Source organism: Synchiropus splendidus, chromosome 12 (genome assembly GCF_027744825.2).
Source record: "Synchiropus splendidus isolate RoL2022-P1 chromosome 12, RoL_Sspl_1.0, whole genome shotgun sequence".
NCBI lineage: Eukaryota > Metazoa > Chordata > Actinopteri > Syngnathiformes > Callionymidae > Synchiropus > Synchiropus splendidus.
Window position 1 is genome coordinate 18,832,926 of NC_071345.1, and position 20,595 is coordinate 18,853,520.

The 20,595-nt window shown below is 41.0% G+C and overlaps 1 protein-coding gene across 5 annotated transcripts in view; it reads left to right on the forward strand.

Annotated features, from left to right (window-relative positions):
- The first annotated feature begins 4,163 nt into the window (after window positions 1–4,163).
- Window positions 4,164–20,595, forward strand: part of ubr5 (ubiquitin protein ligase E3 component n-recognin 5) — a 34,329-nt gene continuing 17,897 nt past the window's right edge. For 3 of the 5 annotated variants that reach the window (XM_053880895.1, XM_053880897.1, XM_053880899.1), the window contains exons 1-24: window positions 4,164–4,399; window positions 8,907–8,951; window positions 9,560–9,641; window positions 9,748–9,824; window positions 11,266–11,385; window positions 12,039–12,318; window positions 12,393–12,552; window positions 13,509–13,658; window positions 14,124–14,341; window positions 15,934–16,050; window positions 16,157–16,267; window positions 16,367–16,521; window positions 16,714–16,831; window positions 16,924–17,108; window positions 17,192–17,301; window positions 17,494–17,606; window positions 17,695–17,841; window positions 17,914–18,025; window positions 18,113–18,267; window positions 18,346–18,543; window positions 18,641–18,851; window positions 19,060–19,186; window positions 19,256–19,407; window positions 19,728–19,823. In XM_053880895.1, coding sequence (XP_053736870.1) covers window positions 4,338–4,399; window positions 8,907–8,951; window positions 9,560–9,641; window positions 9,748–9,824; window positions 11,266–11,385; window positions 12,039–12,318; window positions 12,393–12,552; window positions 13,509–13,658; window positions 14,124–14,341; window positions 15,934–16,050; window positions 16,157–16,267; window positions 16,367–16,521; window positions 16,714–16,831; window positions 16,924–17,108; window positions 17,192–17,301; window positions 17,494–17,606; window positions 17,695–17,841; window positions 17,914–18,025; window positions 18,113–18,267; window positions 18,346–18,543; window positions 18,641–18,851; window positions 19,060–19,186; window positions 19,256–19,407; window positions 19,728–19,823 — 3,301 coding nt within the window. In that variant the 5' untranslated portion in view covers window positions 4,164–4,337. Of the gene's footprint in view, window positions 4,400–8,906; window positions 8,952–9,559; window positions 9,642–9,747; window positions 9,825–11,265; window positions 11,386–12,038; window positions 12,319–12,392; window positions 12,553–13,505; window positions 13,659–14,123; window positions 14,342–15,933; window positions 16,051–16,156; window positions 16,268–16,366; window positions 16,522–16,713; window positions 16,832–16,923; window positions 17,109–17,191; window positions 17,302–17,493; window positions 17,607–17,694; window positions 17,842–17,913; window positions 18,026–18,112; window positions 18,268–18,345; window positions 18,544–18,640; window positions 18,852–19,059; window positions 19,187–19,255; window positions 19,408–19,727; window positions 19,824–20,595 lie in introns of all 5 variants that reach the window. The other 2 variants (XM_053880896.1, XM_053880898.1) reach the window with 1 other exon arrangement.

Below are 20,595 nucleotides of genomic sequence, written 5' to 3' on the forward strand. Positions count from 1 at the left end.
TATGGTCACTCAGATTTGTTTAACCCCACCCACTTTTCCCAGCTGTTGCAAAGCCATGTTGAGTATGTCATGTCTCAAAGTCCTTCTAGACTTGCCCTGTGGTCTCTACTTCCTAGATGTGCAAGGCAAATCCTAGCTAGACCAGAAACTTTCTCAGGTGACACACGAAACTATTCTTCCACTCATGCGTTTCAGTTGAGGAAATGTTACAAAATAGTTTCCCCTTTTATGATATCAGAACCCAAGGATATACAGCATATTTTTAAAATGTAAAACATGAACACCATTTTTTTGCACACAAGTGCTACTTACATTATTATTATTGATTTATTTGTAATTTTTCTCAAGGCACTTAGCAATAACTGCAAGTTCTAATTGAAACAAATTGACAAAAGCTTTTGTAGATATGATGTTATGTCATGAGACCTTCTTTGCATGGATCCTCTGTGATCTCATCCTCTGCACCATATTTAACAACGGGTCGTTCGATATCCTGCGGTACAATCAGCTTAAAAATAACTTTCAAAGGTCAAATAGGGGAAAGAGTAAACAGCACTTGTCATTCACCTCAGTGTCTGACTCAGACAACAAATAGTACTCTTGGATCTGTGGTTCTCAACTGGTCTGACTTTGGGAGCCATCAACACCCCTTAATGACAAGCCATTACTTAAATCGATTTTAAAAAGAAACATTTGCAAAGTGTAGTTCAAACCTCACGTATGACAGAATATGGTGGCTTAATGATTAAGTCTCTTTTTGATGTGAAAGACAAGGTCTGTACTGTCTATTTCTGTTTAAACACAATGGTCACTTCCTTTGATGCCAGGTGTGATCTGTTGTGCTAAAACATGTGACCTCCACTCCACATTAAAATCCATTCTTTTCAAGGTAAAGGTTTTTTTTTTTTTTTTTTATCCCAACCATGACCTACTGAAGGACTCATTGTTGTGACCCACAACTTGAGAATCACTGCTTTCAACAAATTAAACATCAGTATTTGACTTTAAAGAAACCAAGCAAATTAAAACTGTTCATCAATCTACTGTTTCTGTAAAGTTTTGTTAACAGTCATTTCAAAACAAATTTTCTGTGTCCTATGATTTTGAAAATTTTCTCATGAAGGTAAACTGTTATAAGTTACTGGTGCATGTTTTTTTTCAATAAATGTCAAGAAATAAAAATAAATTGTCCTGGACTGTACATTGGGATGATCTTAATACATCAACATCAACAGTTTCTATGTCAGTGTAATTTGGGCATGTATCATTTATTTATTTGTACATTTATGAATTCATTTATATTCAGTTTTTCCCTCTCGCATGGGTTTCCTCCCACAGTTAGTTTGAATGGTATATTGGACTGCTGTGAATTATTTATTCCAAAAAGCAACATGTAAACATTATTGACATCTTGATATTCTGCTTGTTGTATTTCTTGATTGAATAAAATTGTGTCAATATTTAAAATGAAGAGCAGTTCTTCTGATGTTATTATTCCCACTTTCCCTATTTTTGGATGTGTGTAGCTGTGTGTGAACATAGCCATGTGTTGCCATACTTGTGAGTCCCAAGTCTTGACAAGCTACCTTTTTGTGAGGACATGTTGCTTTGTGAGGACATTTTGGCCTGTGGTTTAGAGGGGTAAAATGTCAGTGAAAGTAGTTTATTATATTTGTTTGTTTGTTTGTGAGGGGCTGGGGAAGCATGATCGCAATGAGAGGTCCTCACAAAATAGGCAAAATAAACAAGTATGTGTGCGGCAGTGTGTATGCATGGGCTTGTTTACCCTACTTTGTAGAGACCAATTCTTGACAAACCACTGTCCTTGTGAAGACCATATGGCTTTGTGGGGACATTTGGCTGGACCCCACATGCGTGGGAGTGCGTGTGTGTGTTTATTTTAATCCTTGTGTGTTGCTAATCTTTATAACCTCAATTTTTATCTTTATAGTCTCTTCTCCAGAGTAATCTAGCAGTTTCTGCATCAGGTACATTTTCTTGAAAACCTTAATGTTGCACTTCATTTGTCAGTGAGTTCCACATTTCAACTCCCACTACAGCTGTGTACAATTTTCTCTACAATGTGGTTCTAGCAAATGGTAAAAGTTCCCTCTTCTTCTCTGCTCCCCCGCATCAGGTGTTAGCTTAAACAGTCTCTCTAGAAGATGCGGTAGCAGTCCATTTCTGGCTCTAAACATGATCCTGCGACCAATAATCTGGGTGAGTATACAGACACTGTGACTTCATGGATCAGCTACTGTGAAGAGTGCATAGTTCCAACGCGCACCAAGGAGAGTTATGCAAATGACAAACCTTGGTTCACAGCTAAACTCAGACAGATTCAACGGTAGAAGGAGGCATCTCGCACGAGTGAGGACAGGAATTGCTACAAAGAGTTGAAGTATCGGTTTCAGTGGGAGCTGAAGAAAGCTGAAGTATATTCTGACAAACTTACGCAGCAGTTCTCAGCCAATGACTCGGCTGCAGTGTGGAGAGGGCTTAAGGTGGTCACAAACTACAAGCCACATGCCCTCCACCACCCGAACAACCTCGCTCTTGCACAGGACTTGAACAACTTTTACTGTCGCTTCGAGCAGCCATATTGCACCAACACCTCTGTGGTCTCTCCAGCCCCATGTTCCACTTTACAACTAGGCTGTCTCTTAGTGACACAACTAATATGAACTCTGTGACAGCAGAGATGATCACAATCAATGATGAGACACTCCCTCCCCTCCCCCCTCTTCCTCTTTCTCTTGACACCATGGAGCAGAACCTTCGGAAGGCTGCCGGTCTGGACTGCCTGCTTTAAGTCCTCCACTATCATTCCTGTTCCCAAGAAGGCCAGGATCACAGGACTGAATGACTACAGACCGGTGGCACTGACGTCTGTGGTCATGAAGTCCTTTGAGCGCCTGGTTCTCCCTCACCTGAAATCTATCACTGCTTCTCACCTGGACTCATTGCAGTTTGCCTACAGAGCCAACAGATCTGTGGACGATGCAGTGAACCAGGCCCTTCATTTCGTTCTGGAGCATCTGGACTCCCCAGAAACCTATGCCAGGATCCTGCTTGTAGACTTCAGCTCTGCCTTTAGCACAATTCTTCCAGCTCTGCTTAAAGACAAGCTTTGCCAGCTCAACGTGCCTGACTCCCTCTGTAGATGGATTACAGACTTTCTGACCAGCCGGACTCAGTGTGTACTGCTGGGGATGACTGTCTCCGACACTCGGACCCTCAGCATCGGGTCTCCTCAGGGCTGTGTTCTCTCTCCATGGCTCTTCTCTCTGTACACTAACTGCTGCACCTCCAGCCACGAGTCCGTGAAGTTGATCAAGTTTGGGGATGAAACCACCATCATCGGGCTCATCTCAGATGGAGATGAGTCGGCGTACAGGAGGGAGGTGGAGCGGCTGGTGTCCTGGTGCAGCCACAACAACCTGGAGCTCAACGACAGTGGAGATGATCACGGACTTCAGGAGAGTAACAGTTTCTATGTCCCCTCTCATGTTGGCTGGTTCACCCATTCCTATTGTAGACTCCTTCTGCTTCCTAGGAACCACCATCACTGAGGACCTCTAATGGGAGCTGACCATCAGGTCACTCATCAGGAAGGCCCAGCAGAGAATGTTCTTGAGGCAGCTACGAAAACTACGACTGCCGACGAAGTTGCTGGTGGAGTTCTACACGGCCATCATCCAGTCCATCCTCACCTCCTCTATCACCGTCTGGCACAAACAGCGCCACCTCCAGGGACAAGAGCAAACTGCAGCACATCGTACGTTCGGCTGAGAAGGTGATCGGTTGCAGCCTGCCACCTCTTCAGGACCTGTATATCGCCAGGACCCAGAGACGTGCAGGTCGGATCAGGGCCGACCCTTCTCACCCTCGTCATGGACTGTTTGTTCCTCTTCCCTCTGGCAGGAGGATGCGGTCCATCCAGACCAGAACCTCCCGTCACAGGAACAGCTTCTTCCCCTCGGTCGTCAAACTATTTTTTAATTTAATTTAATTTATTTATTTTTTGATAGCACTTTATTCCAATGCACTTTCCTAGTTGGTGGGATCCCCACTGACCACAGCAATAAATTTGATTCTGATTCTGTGCTGTGGTAGTACCTTCGTCCAGCCAGTAGAGGGTCTACATGCGCCCTCAATCAACACACAAGAAGGCTGCTAGAGTTAAGATGGCGGCATGTGGGTGAGGAGGCTGGGATCGGAACTCGCTCGCATTTTCGCTATCAAATTATTCCTATGAATCTGCTTAGAGACAGTTACAAAAAGAAAAACTATTCCAACACCTTTCGCACGTCCGGGTGTGATTTTGGACTGACTCAATGACATCTATACACTTCGTGGTTCACCCGTTACCCGGGACCGAGGACCAGCTCAATGACAGGTATTTTGTTTTGAAAAACGAAGATATATACGCTAAATTTATACACAGTTAGCTATACATCAGTCACAAGGTTATGTTTGGCAAGAACCTGGTCAGTGTCATGTGTCTAAATTGGAGTTAAACGCTGTGAACGCTCCCGGTAGGATTGAAATGAGGCCCGGCATCTTGGACAGTCCTTGTTAGCTCGCTGCTACCTAAACACTCAAAGTTGAGATAGACAATGCGGGTTGGGGGATGGGGTAAAGAGAGGCAAATTATTGTCGTTTGACGAGTCGTTCCTTTAGAAATTCAGGTCCTGTCTTCCAAATCAACTTGTTCTACCTTTTCCAGCGTCTTGCACATTTTCCGTCCCTTATTATTGGCACCACGAAGCTGCTAACCTCTGCTAATTGATTGCTAAAAGCTAATGCTAAAGCTACACCACGCTCTCGACAAAGCCATAAATACATGTGTCTTCAGCTCTTTCGGTTCCCATCATATTATCTGTTTTAGGTTAACAATCAAATGTGGCTTTTGCGGTCCTTAAAGCGGTGCATTTTTGCCATTCTCGCAACAATAAGCAGTGATGCAGATAACCTCAATTACATACTCGTTAATCCTGTTATTGATTTGACTTGAAAAGTTTGGGCGAATGGTTACTGGTTGTGAATGCGTGATAACCGTGCTACCACACTGAACAGAACAGCTTTACGGCTAAAACGCACACGGGCGTTTGCGGGGTTTTATGATGGCCATGAAAACCATGTCCATTCTCAACTACAAACTAAGTGGAAGCAAGCTTTCATATATTAAGCATTTTTACTGACCTACGACACTTTCAACTGAACTCTCATGGCTTTCTATGCTGTTGCTCACGCGATGGTCTGAAATGACCAAATAATGGTCAAGGTCATTTTCACTAATTGCTAAGGCATTCTGATATCATCTCACAACCTTAAATGCTAAACCATTCTACCCCAGGCTAAGAGTGTGACAGTGAAGTGATGAGTCTTATCCAGTGAATAAAAGTGTGTCGTTAATAGTTAGCTTTTAATGAAAACAAAAAAATGACAAGCTTTTGAGGCATGACTACTTATGGTGACAGGTGCTGTGACATATCTGCATCCAGTCACCTAAAAGAATCAGGAAGACTCAATAACTACCAAGTGTTCATAAAGTCTGGGTACATGGGTTTTATATATATATATATATATATATATATATATATATATATATATATATGAGTTCTGATCCACTGATGCACAAGACATGTTGCATGTTGCAGCCTGGATGATGAACAACAACAACAAACATGCAGGAATCCCTGAACAAAAGCAAACAAAATCATCTGTTTGCTTTTGTTCAGGGATGTTTTTTGCTACACAATGGCCAGGGTTTCCACTACTCTGAATGTACTTGAAATTCTTATACAAAGACATTAAAAGAGCTTTAGTTCAAATGAGGTGATATAAATACTTGAATCTAGCCACCACTGTGATTTATTGTGCCATTGTCAAACTGATGCAAAAAAATATTTTGTGGTTTAAATGTATGTATGGGTTCAACATTAGTTTCACCAATATTCCAAATTAATTAAAATAAAAAAAATGTGGCTTCTTGTGGCAAATATTCTTGTACGATGTAACTGCGATTAATTGAGAATAATCACAAATTCGCTAATTAATTTGATTTTGTGAAATCGAATCCCTCCACTAATGTAAGATATTGTTTGTCACCACAAAATAATTTTAAGAAGTATGTGTAATATACCATGTACCCAAACTTTATGGACATCCTGTAGTGCGCCACAATTTCAAGATTACTCTTGAGAAGAGACTTCAAAGATAAGGAGCAACTGACTGACAATAACTCTCAATATAACAATTCGGGGCATGACACAGACTTGGCACAAAGTAGCATACAACCTCTATTTCCGATAATGGACAGAAATTTTAGGGACTGTTCTTTGCTGCACCATTTCAACCTCTATGAAATGTATGACCAGACGATTATTGTAATAATGTAATGTATCTGAAGCAATATAATGCAAAAACCTTGCAAGTGAGGCTGGAATTAATTTCAACAGCATTCCTTTAAACAGAGATTGATATAAACATTATTAATAATATCTATTTGTTGCTGTCACAAACTGACAGTCACACAATGTTTAGATCATGGACAATCCTGCCAAGCTTAAAATGGGTAAGTTCGTTCCAAGTCTTTCAGATGTCCTTAAGTTTACCAGATATATTTGTGGTGAGTTTAATTAAGATTCAAGGTTGTAATAGGGACTGTGTCATAAATAGCTGCCGTATACTCTAAGCTGTGTGAAAGAACTTTATCTAGTTGTAACAAGATATTAGTTAAGTTTTAATGTAGTACAATGTAAACTCACAATTTAATCTACAAAGCTTCTTGTTACAGAGAAGTCAGGGAGTTAAAAACTAGGCGGTGAAGGTTCATAGTCATAGAACTTGCCGATTTATTTTAGCAGTTAAGAGGCCCTCCAGAAAGACTGAAACCTCACTAAAATCTTACACTAGTGTGATATCAGATGAAATATATTTCCAATTGATTTTTAACATCATCCTAAATGCACTATCCAAGGACAGAAATGAAAGCAATTTGTTCCGCAAATGTAGCATTGTCCCTGGGGTATTTTTCCAGTCAGTTGCAAGGGAAGGTTATTGCCTTGGCACAATTCACATGCAAGAAATTACAAAGTACTGTGCTTAAGCAAATAATAAACGTTCTTAAAAGGGAAAGGCATAAAGTGGAAATTTAAAATATCCAATAAATGTGTGAGGGTGGAACTATTTAACAGTCATTTTCCACAAAACTGCTCTTTTTTTATGTGGCCAGGTTAATTATTGTTCTATGCACATAGATCGTGGTCAATGTTTGTGTGCTACAAACCTAGTTTAAGGTCCAACCCCGATCTGAGTGTGCTAAAAACCTACTTAATATTTAAGTATTTCATGTTAAATGTCATCACCCCTATTTTAAAGGCAGTTTCTAAGGACCTCAGGTGTGCATAACAAACTCGATACATCTGTCTATTTGTTTATCTGTATCTGTCTGTATATCGATCGATCGATCTATCTATCCATCCATCCATCCTAGACAATTAATTGATTTGTTTACATAGTTATTTTTCACTGTGATCGTGTTCACATTTATCTTGGTCTTCATCGTGGTGTTGTTGCAATGTGCTCAAATGTTTTAAAGTGGGACTTAAATACCCTAAAATAATTTGGTAAATAATTGGTGACAAACAGAATGAAGGTGTTTGGAACAACACAAATTATCCACACAAATCAAATAAAGCACTCGAAAGGTCCTTGCACACTAGATACTTATTTTTTGTGCAAATATTTAGCTTTTTTTTTAACCTGATTTTTTTGCACAACAGCAATGGTATTTCGCCAAGCAAAATTGCGAGTTTTACTTTTTCAGACGGTACATCAATAGGTCCATCTAATCAGACGTGTAACACTCAGCATTTCTACTACTGTTTCTGCTGTGGGATGTAGTAGTACTTGCTTTTGGAATTTTATCGTGTTAGCTGTGCCATAAAAATAAATGTGGTGTGTGCAGATAAGTGGACAGGATGGTGTAATGTTTGTGTTTCCCATGCTATCAGAATGGGGTTGTATTGCTGTAAATTTTATCGGTAATGAAGTCACTGTCTTGATTCACATCCCCATCCCTGATATGTAATTGGAAGTCCAATAGTTTTGACTTCAAGGACCAGACAGGAGTTATTGCAGGAGTTAATATTTAAAATGGATAGTTGGGCGACAGAATGTCTGTAAAGAACATTTGTCCTTTGAAATATTAATGCATTCTCAACAGGACGCCCCAAATTTCTAATAATTCACTTGTGCAATGCACTACTGGTAGTGTCATCACAGTGGTTTCCTTAGGTAGGGGGTTTCCACCCGGTAATTTTGCAGAGTATGATTGAAATTCACAGCTTCATAGATCTGCTAATAAGACTTTTTACCTTAGCTACACACACCCATTTACGAGTAAAATGATGAGCAGACTATTCATTACACGTTTAGATGTCTGGCTCTCTAGTTTCACTCATAAAAATCTGGTTTGTGTTTTCCCTTTGTGCTTGCGATTGTATTGTGCTTTACCCTCCCTTGAACTGTCCCTCTGGCATACTCCTAATCTTGTCCTCAACTCCTAATAAATACCTGGGCATCACCATTTCTGCAACTTCTAACTCTGCTATTTATCCATGTGTCAGAGCTACAGTTATTAGCTCTGACCTTATTTAGAGGTGGAATGTAAAGATTGTTGTTGCCCACAAAACAAGTTTAGTACCTGAAATTTCTTCTGTTCATTTTTGACTAGAAGTACCAGTCTCACTCAACTTTTTATGGAATGGTTACAAAGCTGTGCAATTATTGTAAGACACGAACCACTTTGTCTGAAATTGTTTTAGGTGCTCGCTATTTTTCAAATGTCACATTTCAAGTTAAGAATTCTATTCATGTTTTATTTTTTTGTCTCACAGGCTTCGAGAAGTTTCTGAAAAACTCAACAAGTACAGTTGCAACAGGTGAGTCTGTCCATATAGAAGGCTGAGCTGCTCCACCACATTTATTCGTGTTTTGCATTGCAGTATCATTGTTTTAATCCATCTTGGTTAGGCTTTTCAAATTCTTAATTAATTTTAATGAATGAGAATGCTTGTGCCCAAATAATTTGTGAACCATTTAACACATCTGAAGTTATTGGTGGGTGATATAGCAAAACTATCGTATCACGATTTTTATCTATTTTTATTATAAATTAATTTTAGACTCCAAGTTGCCCTTTTCACCGTCTTGTTTGCTCCGATTGTGAGTTTGTGGGAGGACAACATGCACTTGTGACAGTGGGCAGTGTTTACTCTGAGTGGGAGTTGGTGTGGCATACCTTTTGTTTACTGGAAATAAGTTGTATAGAGAATCTAGATCTAAAATGGGAATCTAGATCTAATCTAGCAAGTGCTGCAACACCCTGTGATGAGTGTTAAGAAATCAGGTGGCCTGTGTAAACGATCTGAATTGTCCTTGACTGAACACAGCGCACGAGTATGAAAGGTTCTGACTTATTTTTGCCACAATGCAGTTTCTTATGTACATATTTGTTTATGATTCTGATCTTCACACACGTGTTTTCCAGTCATCCACATCTTAGTCTTCTGGAGCAAACCACTTTAAAACAATGTGTTGTTGGTCCAAATCATGCTGGATTTCTCCTTGAGGTAAAATTTCTTTTAATTTTATTCTGTCATCAAAATTCATGAGCTGATGAGATTTAATTGCACCAAATGTACTGATGCATTACATTTAATGAAATGTCTCTTTAAGGATGGCCGTGTGTGCAGAATCAGCTTTGCTGTCCAGCCTGATCGCCTGGAGCTCAGCAAACCGGATGGCAGCGACGGGTAAGCTACTTCTTTTTGGGTGGACTGTGTCCCAAAAAAATTTATTTATTTTTTTGCTGCAAGTTGGAAATCCAATCGCTTGTGAATGTAGTTGATGGTGCACTGAGCATAATCACAGAAATGAATGTAGAGATGTGTGCAGTGAGGACATGTTGATGTTCCAGCTTATTCTGTTAACTGCTGTGACTGCTTTGACCAGCGTTGCTGAAGACTAAATGATATAGATGAATGGTAAAGAACGGCACAAATTGAACCCAATGTTAGTGGCTTGACTGACGTGGAGTTCGGTCTTCAGTCTTGCACAGTTTAAGTGAAATGCAAATAGTTGTTCAGCTCTTTGTCCTTTGCTGTGTGTAAAGCTTAAGTTTTGTGGAAACCTTGTTTCAAGCTACATGTTGACATTGGAACATCTCAGTTATGTGGTATAAATTTTCATTGTGAGACTGTTTTAGCAGCTCTTTTTTTAACCTTATTCATGGAGGATGTAAGACTGTTGTGGTCTTTGCCTACTTTTAATCTCATCTTGTATTTTGTCTCTTTCTGATTTTTGTTTTTTAATGTCATTTTCTCATCTTTCAAGCAATTTGTTGTAATAATGCATTAATAATGCTTGTTTTGTGCCTCTGTTCACTATTAGGTGACAGACATCAGTTGATATTTGATCTACTGTGATGTGAAAACATTTTAAAAAAGTAATAGTGGAAATCAAGCTACATGTTTCACATATTCATTCCTTTGTTGTTTTATGCGATTTACACACAGCCTTTTACACTGTTGGGTGGCTGAGTTCCTCCTGTTGTTATCCTTTTATTTGGTACCCTCTTAGGCTTTCTGAATGCAATTTGGGCGTATGATTCACTGGCAATAACATTCTAGCCAGTAAAATTGCTTGAGTAGTGCTTTGCTTCAGTTGCTGCATGTACCAAGTCCTAAGTTGCTGACTCTGGATAGAACTGTAGAACCGAGCTCCCAACCCTCCCCCAAAAACGTTTTATGGCCTTCTGCAAACAGAAATGAGGTTGTTTTAAATTATATCTATCTATAAATACAGCTTTCATAAGTTTATTTCAAGAATCTTCTATGTTTTTAAACCACCTTAAAGCTATCCCTCATTTATTTAGAAACTGAAATATTTCACGCCAGGCTTAATTTATAGGAGAAAGCACTTGCATACCCCTTACCTCCAAGAGAACTGTCTTGATGGTGGAATGAGTTGCAGTCAATTCTAATTCCTGAGGGTGTTGCCATGCTAGTCTCCACTTTTACTTATAGAATGAAGTTTCAAAAATATCGATCCTGAACCAAGCTTTGATTTTTTTTTTTCAATTTCCTGGACTGGGATCAGTCCTCTTCCTGTCCTGAGTACCGAAAAATAACAATCTGGTCCTTTATGGGGACTTTTTGTTAGGCTTGTAACTGATCTCCCATTTTTTGTTTCCAGTTCAAAGTTGAGCAGTGGTTCAGGGACAGGAAGAAGCTCAAGGCCAGGCAGGACCAGTGATCCACCCTGGTTCCTGTCTGGTTCTGACACACTGGGCAGACTGGCAGGCAACACCCTTGGGTAAGTTGTGGCAGGGTTGATGGCAAATTCTCCAGTTAAGTGTCCTGTGTCTAGGTCTCAGCTGGATTTGATACAAATTCATTTAAATCAGCCAAACTGGTCAAAGAGACGCCATGTTGAATATTTTGCCGTTTTTACATTAAATGCAGGAGTTTGGTGTCGTAGCTCACCACCCCAAACTTAACTGATTTCCTTAAGCATGATAGTTTTCACCAAAGGATCATGTTTCCGGATTTATTTATTGATTATAAATGATGAATTGGTATAATATTCATCTAGTGAGTCTGGTGAGTTTTATATTTTTTGTGTCTGTTTGCAACTGCTAATTTTGTTTTTATGTTTATTGTATCCTGAGAGAAAATAATTGAATATTTGGAATTGTCAGTGTAACCACATCTTCCATTTAGCTAGCCCTAGCCCAGGGCTATCCCTGTTTCTTCTGGTTGTTTATATAAGGTCAAATGGACCTCTTGTTGAAGAATATTAGCTATCTGGTGACCAATATTAATACATGCCTAGCTACCAGTGTGATGCTGCGCCAAGCCCATCTGCTCTGTCGTCAGAGAGATGAGTCCCTCAGCAAACATGGTAGTTGATGTCGGACTGGTGCTTATGGCTGTTGTCTCACTCTGGCCTTCTGCTATGTGGTGCAGGAGTCGCTGGAGTTCTGGAGTAAATGGAGGCAGCGGCAGCGGTGGTGGAAGTGGCGGCAGTGCAGGGGGTGGTGGAGCTGGTGGTGGCAGCAGTGGGGGTGGAGGCAGTGGAGGCAGTGGCAGTGGAGGCACATCTGGAAGGTCTTCAACAGCAGCCCGTGACTCCCGCCGACAAACCAGGGTTATCCGAACTGGGCGGGATCGAGGTTCGGGCCTACTGGGTAGCCAGCCGCAACCAGTCATTCCTGCATCAGTAATCCCAGAAGAGCTCATTTCTCAGGTATTTACTTCTTTTGCGTTGGTCCATTTGAATCATGACTTACGGGTTGTCTCAACTCTCTTATTTTTCCTCAGGCTCAAGTTGTCCTGCAGGGAAAGTCGAGGAGTGTAATTATTAGAGAGCTCCAGAGAACCAATTTGGACGTCAACTTAGCTGTCAACAACTTGCTGAGCAGAGATGATGAGGACGGAGATGATGGTGACGACACCGCCAGCGAGTCCTACCTGCCTGGAGGTTTGTCATAAAAAACTTAGAGAAATAAATTGACATGACAGAGGTTAAAAACAATATGGTATCAGTCCCTTATGAGCAGCAGGTGAACTGTGTTGTACTACAAAAAGTAGCATGTTGGTGCAAAAATGGCGAGGAAAAAGGCAATTAACAATCGTGGAGAGACAGCATTGCACTTAAAAATGTAGGTTTTTCTCATGGGGAATTGCAAAGAAAGTTTTGATGGTACTGTAAGCAAGCCTCAGTTTCAACTGAAGAGAATGAGTTGCGCTGAACGCGGAACACGACATGTTGCAGAAAGTAAGCCATTGCTAAAGAAAAGAGGCTCTGCTGGACGTCTCATGTAACGCCACTATTGGACGACTGAAGACTGGAAGAAGTTATGGACTCATGAATCAATATTTCAAATCTTCACATCAACTGTCTAGCACGGATGAGGAGATGTGATGGCCTTGGGCTGTTTTGCTGGATCTGGGCTTGGTGACTTGTACAGAGTGAGAAACGCACTGAAAACGGCTGCCGCAGCATTCTACTTTGTCATGTGCCTTGTTGGTCAGAGTTTCATCCCAAAGTAATATAATGACCCAAATACTATATCAGGAACAAAGAACAAGGCGGGTGAACAGGGCAGAAGAGTGAAAGCCAAGCATCCTACAAGTGCCACTCAATTATTATAACTTCTGCAACAGATGTGGGAAGAACCTTCTGAATTCTATTTGTTTTTGGTTGTGGAAGGTATGACAGTATGTTCAGCTGTTAGATTTTTGGTGACTTTGAGTCAAAAGTTTAGAATATATGTCACACAACATTAATGCATTATTAATATTATGACACATTTTTTATTTATTAAAATATATAAAATATATATTTGGCCAGATCCAGAAATATTGTTATTTTTCTCTATACTTAATCATTTATATTTTGTTTATCTTGTGTATCCCTCGCTTCTTCCCAAGCAGAGGACCTGATGTCATTGTTGGATGCAGACATTCACTCTGCCCATCCCAGTGTGATCATCGATGCTGACGCCATGTTCTCTGAGGATATCGGCTACTTTGGATATCCCTCTTTCAGACGCTCCTCGCTGTCACGCCTTGGATCTTCCAGAGGTAACTTCCTTGTTCATGCTTAAGCAGGTGAAACTAGGCAGAAACTTCAATAGGCTTCTAAATGCATCACAAAAATGTACTGCACTGTAAGTGCTGTTTCCTTGCTGAAATGCACTAGTGGGGTAACTGGTGTCATCTTTCATTCTGTGTTGGTGTTATCTGTCGCATGGCTGTATATTTACTGGGAGCTCTCTGAGAAAGGCCCGCTAGGCTTACCTGTCTAGACTAGACAGGACCTGATCAAGAAGGTCCAAATAAATCCTTGAGCCTGCATGCATGCTTCCTTATTGTTACAACTACACAGTGAAAAAAGGTACACACAACACACAAATACTTTCATGCATTGTTATTCTTTCATAGTTGCACTTCGGTGACTCTAAAACTCTTTTCTTAAACTATGTTGACGGGTCTTTCCCAGAGAGTGGCTTACTTCTATCCCACTGGTGTGACCTTATTGCATACCAGTTCTCCTTCTTCCCTTAGAGCGTGACTCGGAGCTGTTGCGTGAACGTGAGTCTGTATTGAGGTTACGAGAGCGCCGATGGCTGGATGGTGCTTCGATACAGTTTGAGACTGAGCGAGGTTCCACCAGTCGTGAGGGTGAGCCCAGTTTGGACAAGAAGACCATCCCAATTCAGAGTCCCGTTTCCCTTGGAGAGGAACTCCAGTGGTGGCCAGAAAAGGTCTGTAAGCCATGCTTTGGATTTTGTTTATTATGTAGATGTTTGCTTGGTTATTAAATGGCTTGCCAGCTAGATAGCTTTGTGCTACATTATTATCGATGCACTTAGGGCTAAATATTACCAAGAAAGGAGTGTGCTCTCAAAAAGATAAAATGATTGATTTTGTTTGTCCCAATTCATTGATTAAGAATTTATTAGCATTCATCATCTAAGTCACAATCCACAAAACTTTGAGCCCTCCTCCAGAAATCCACTCAATGGATGGATATAAACACGGTTTCTGGAAAAACGCCCATGCTCAAAGCATTTGCTGGTGAATCCCATCTGTGTTTTGGTGGTCCTACTTCACAACTACTTGGGGGATACCATAATGAGTGCCAACTAGGGATGCTCCAAACAATCGGTCACCGTTCATGATCTGCTGATTTCAGTGTGATCAGTGGATGCTGATCACTACCTGTTATTGCCGATCACAACAACTGATCATGTGACAGCCAGTGACCATTGCTCTGATGAAACCCTGCTAGTTGTGATGCGTCTGATCCTCCCTACTTGCTGCTCATTCAGCAGCAGCATGTCTGCTGTGTAGGTTCTTTCAAGCCATTTAATTTGAAGTTGGCATTCTGCAGCACATACACAGGGCAAATGCTGTGCACGGAACCGCATTAAAACCAGCACTTGACGGACCAGAGAGTTTTCCAGGGTCATGAAAGTGAGACCGCTGATTCCTCTGCAGTAGGCTGTTAGCGCTGCTAACCTTAGCAACACCCGCTGGTCCCTGCGTGACATTCGGAAGCAAATTACCCAAGAAATAATCCTTAATTTCCCCGAGCTACCTGACCAGCCTTTCTCAGGTGTCGGAAACGACCGGATCCGTCACCGTTTGGACCTGAATCTGAAACTTCTAAAAACGCCCGGAGTGGAAACTTTCATAAATGCTGTGCTGTCTGTCTCTGGATCCTGCTACAAGTGGCCGTAATGTAAATATTTCACAGACATAGCAAAGTCTGAAGATACTCACCAAACTGCGATGTCTCGCATCAAATTTTTCAGTTGTCCTTTTGACAGAATAGTTGCTGCATTCTGCAATGCTTTTCTGATTTTTTTGGCTCCTTGAAGTGGTATGTCAAAACGTCTCTGAATTAAAATGATTTAGTGGTTTATTTTTTTCCACATCATGTACACAGATCATGTCTCATCATTTTGATTACAAATTCATTGTCAATCCATTTGATCGGTAGTGATCGGCACTCTGGCTGATCTGTCTCATGATCGGCAGTAAAAATCCTGATCGGAGCATCCATAGTGCCAACTCCTTATTCCTTTCTGAATTTTCAAAATTTTAACACCATGTAATTTGAATGTGCATGTAAAAATCTTGTGACAGGTTCGTGACAGGAGGGTTTAATAATTTGGGACTGCCCAGTTGATGATATCATGCTTTTGGACGCTTATAATGACTTCATGATTTTTGAGTTCATGTGAGGCATTCATGTGTTTTTCACTTTTGTATTGTAGCCCCAGTTTATCCTCAATATTGTCAATTGTGAACAGCTTATTTACTGTCCCTGCCATCTCGGCTTCTTTTATAGGATGGAGTTAAGTTTGTCAGCATCGGTGCCATGTTCTCTGAACTGGTTGCTGTTAGCTCCAAAGGCGAACTCTATCAGTGGAAGTGGAGTGAACCAGAACCTTACAGGAATACACAGGTATAAAATCTTATGAGACTCTAGAGCCTTTTTATATGTCTAGTTAAAAGTTGACAATTAAAATGTGACCTGTGTGTCTAATAGTCCCACTCCTTTTGCTTTGTAGAATCCCTCCTTTCATCATCCGCGTGTGTCCTTTTTGGGTCTCGCCAATGAGCGGATTATCTTGTTGTCAGCCAACAGTATAAGAGCAACTGTAGCTACAGAGAGCAATAAGGTAAAATTCTCATTTTATTCTTTGGATGTTTAAATCGTACACCTTTTGTTGTTAGTCAGCCAGTTTAAGTGGTGCTAATTTAAATTGCTGTATATGAAGGTGGCTACATGGGTGGACGACACACTGAGTACTGTGGCATCCAAACTGGAGCACAGTGCACAGTCTTTCCCAGAGCTCCAGGGAGAACGGATGGTGTCATTGCACTGCTGTGCCCTCTACACATGTGCTCAGCTGGAAAACAGCCTCTACTGGTGGTGAGAACTCGCAATAAAATTCTTTGTTATAAAGTATTATTATATGCTGAGTATTTGTGGGCTCTCCTATAATCTCCCATTATATTTTGAAAACCATTAACTTAATAACAATTTATACTTATTGGTTAAGTTATTTAACCTCAATGTGTCACACTGACTTCCATTAAACTGCTTGGTTTTTTTTTTTTCCAGGGGTGTAGTGCCTTTTAGTCAACGGAAGAAGATGCTTGAAAAGGCCAGAGCCAAGAATAAGAAGCCAAAGTCCAGTGCTGGTATTTCCTCGATACCGAACATCACAGTGGGAACACAGGTTACATTAATTTCACTGACATATTTTTAAGATGAATTTATGGAAAAGTTGGGAATAAAATGTATACATTTCCTGTGTAATTCTCGTCACAGGTGTGCTTGAGGAATAATCCCCTTTACCATGCCGGAGCAGTGGCCTTTTCTGTCAATGCTGGGATTCCCAAAGTAGGTGTCTTGCTGGAGTCCGTATGGAATATGAATGACAGCTGCAGGTTCCAGCTGCGCTCTCCAGAGAGCCTCAAGAACATGGAGAAAACCACTAAAACACAGGAAATCAAGTGAGTAATGTTTTTAGACAATCAAATGTGAATGGTAGGAATTGAAAAAAAAGATCAATAATACATTTGTTATTATATTTTAGGTTGGAAAGCAAACCAGAACTGGTGAAGACTGAGATGGGTCCACCACCATCCCCAGCCTCTACTTGCAGTGATACGTCGTCCATTGCTAGCAGTGCCTCTCTACCTTACAGTATGTTGGTTTCTCCAATATAGTCCATGATCCTTTATACAGATGTGGTGGACTGCCTCTCATCTGCCATGCTTGGCTCTATATTTTGGACAAATATGCAGAATTTACTGCATTTTGATTCTATTATTGATTGTTTTGATTCTTTATTCCACAGATTCTTGGTCAAAAATAACACATTTGCACAATTTTCAGAACGGAGGCGCTCGACTCCAGCCCCCAAGGAGGAGGAGAAGGTGAATGAAGAACAGTGGCCACTCCGGGAAGTGGTGTTTGTAGAGGATGTCAAAAATGTCCCTGTTGGGAAGGTGGGTCCATCTTTGCAAAAACACACCGGTCCATTTTGCTTATCCTTGCTAACAGCATTACTGTGAACATTTGTATTTGTTTCTGTAGGTTCTCAAAGTGGATGGAGCTTATGTTGCTGTGAAGTTTCCAGGAACATCAAGCAGCATGACCAATCAAAGCACTGCTGCTCCCACAGATCCTGATCCCTCTTCACTGTTACAGGACTGTAGACTTCTCAGAATAGATGAACTGCAGGTATAAACTTAAGTTGCGCAGTTGGTTTCCATGGAAGTTTCTCAAACACAACAATTGTTCTTCTAATTCCAGGTCGTCAAAACGGGTGGAACACCTAAAGTTCCTGACTGTTTTCAGCGAACACCCAAAAAGCTCTGCATCCCAGAGAAGGCAGAGATTCTAGCTGTGAATGTTGACTCCAAAGGTCTAGAAATGTTTTTGTTCCCTGTTATTCCTGATACTTGTGTACTTTTTCAGTATCATTAAAACCCATTCATCTTTGTAATCCTAGGAGTCCATGCAGTGCTTAAAACTGGTAACTGGGTACGGTACTGTATCTTTGACCTGGCTACAAGTAAAGCTGAACAGGAGAACAACTTCCCAACAAGTAATATGGCTTTTTTGGGTCAATGTGAGCGCAATGTGGCTATCTTCACTGCAGGGCAGGTGAGAACATCTCCTAAATAGCACATTTTTAGGTTTGTTGCATTTGACTTAGCCCGGAATGTCTCCCTCCCCCCTCAGGAATCCCCTATTATCCTCAGAGATGGAAATGGCACAATTTATCCGATGGCCAAAGATTGCATGGGTGGAATCCGTGATCCAGATTGGCTGGATCTTCCTCCCATAAATAGCCTGGGAATGGGGGTTCACTCTCTGGCCAACCTCCCCTCCAACTCTACTATTAAAAAGAAAGCTGCTATTATAATTATGGCTGTTGAGGTAATTGGAAAAGTGGTTTTACATGTTACCTTTAAAAAAACTAAAGAACCAGCAGTCCCCTAGAAACATTGTGTGTCCCCCCCTTTGTCTCTTCCAGAAACAAACTCTCATGCAGCATGTTCTGCGTTGTGACTATGAAACATGTCGGCAGTATCTTGTAAACCTGGAGCAGGCGCTTCTCCTGGATCAGGGCAGTCAGGATCTTGATGCACTTCTTGGTCACCGTTGTGATGGAAACCGCAACATACTCCATGCTGCAGTCTCTGTTTGCTTCCCTGTCAGCAACAAGGAAACCAAAGAGGAGGAAGGTAAACTGCTATTTATATCAAGTTGTCAAAACATTTCTACTCTTGTCAAATGTTCTTCAAACTGATGTACATACAAAATAAACATTAAGATTCTCAATATGGGAAGTAATCATGGTTGTAAAGACTCCCGTTTGTTATTCTCTTCTTGTTAAAGAAACCATGTCAGACCATTTTTCCTGGTTCCTAATGATCTATTTATTTATTCCAGAAGCTGAAAGGTCTGAAAGAAACACATTCGCTGAGCGCCTGTCAGCTGTGGAAGCAATAGCTAATGCAATCTCTGTTGTTTCAAGCAACAGTTCTGGGAATAGGACCGGTTCGTCCAGCAGCAGAGGGTATGGAGGCACTTTTTCTGTAGGATAGTGCTTTCAAACAGACCTGTACATGATTTGCTGGTCTCTTAGGTTGCGTTTGAGAGAAATGATGCGGCGATCTCTCAGAGCTGCTGGTCTTGGTCGTCATGAGTCTGGCCCATCATCAAATGATCACCAGGACCCTGTGTCGCCACCCATTGCACCACCAAGTTGGGTGCCCGATCCACCTCCCATGGACCCTGGTCTGTTCCACTTTAGACATGCAAATAACACTCTTAAGTCTTTTAAATCAACTTAAAAATGTTTGCATTGTTGACATCAGTCATCTGAATGATTTTGAGCTCATTACAATTAAGAACGGTATTCTTTCCTTTGCTCCTATTTTTTTTCCACATAATATTTTGTCCCATCATTTCTGTAGAATATCTGGTGCTGCATTAGATAAGAATCACTATATCAACTGTACAATGTGCTTTAAAAAAAAAAAAAAAATGGGCCTCACTAGTGGCTCATTTTTGCATCGTCTTTTATAAAACAACCTTTTCTTCAATATTATTCACAGATGGTGACATTGATTTCATACTGGCACCTGCTGTGGGCTCACTCACGACAGCTTCCACTGGAACCAGCCAGGGACCCAGTACCTCCACCATACCAGGTCACATTTGCTTTTTTCAAGGAGATGGATGGTGTTTAGAACGGGCAGAACGTTATCGTTTTCGCTCTTAGGTATCTCCTATGGCTATCATCTAGTAAGCAATGTTTCCTCTAAGCTGCACGTGTGCCCAATTGCGCACAGCTGATACGCTCTCGGCGCACAAAAATATCTATGCTCTGCGAGACAATTCATCCTGAATTGAGCATAAATTACCCCAATTTCAGGACTACAGGGCTTCTGATATCGCTACATACACCATGGGGTGAACAGCAACTAGAGCTGCTATTTGAAGTGAACTATTGGAGCTGGATGATGTTTAAGACCTCATTCCTCAAAAAGTCGCTTGTGATTGGTCAAAATGTGCGCATGCACTGAGCCAATTGGGCGGCGGAGTTACGCACAGGAGCGAGAGAGAAACGAGAGAGAGAATCGTTGCAGCGCAGACTTCAGACTACAATACACAGAGAGTACATGCTAGTTAGGTGAGGAAATTAATAGTAGTCAGTGAAAGAAACCTGTTCCTTCTTCATTCTAGCGCGATCCACACAGGCTCACTGTTCCATATATCTCACAGTGTCCAGGTGACTGCTCTGATAGTTTGTGTTGCGTGGAAAGACTGCTGAGTCCATGTAGTGGCAAACATGATTGTTAGTCATTGCTGGAAAAGCAAAGCAGTTTACTGCAAATATGCTTACAGTCTGTGATCCAGGAGTTAAAATGTTTCTATCCAATTGTTAAGTTCTGTTTCTTGATTAACTTATTTCATTGTCAC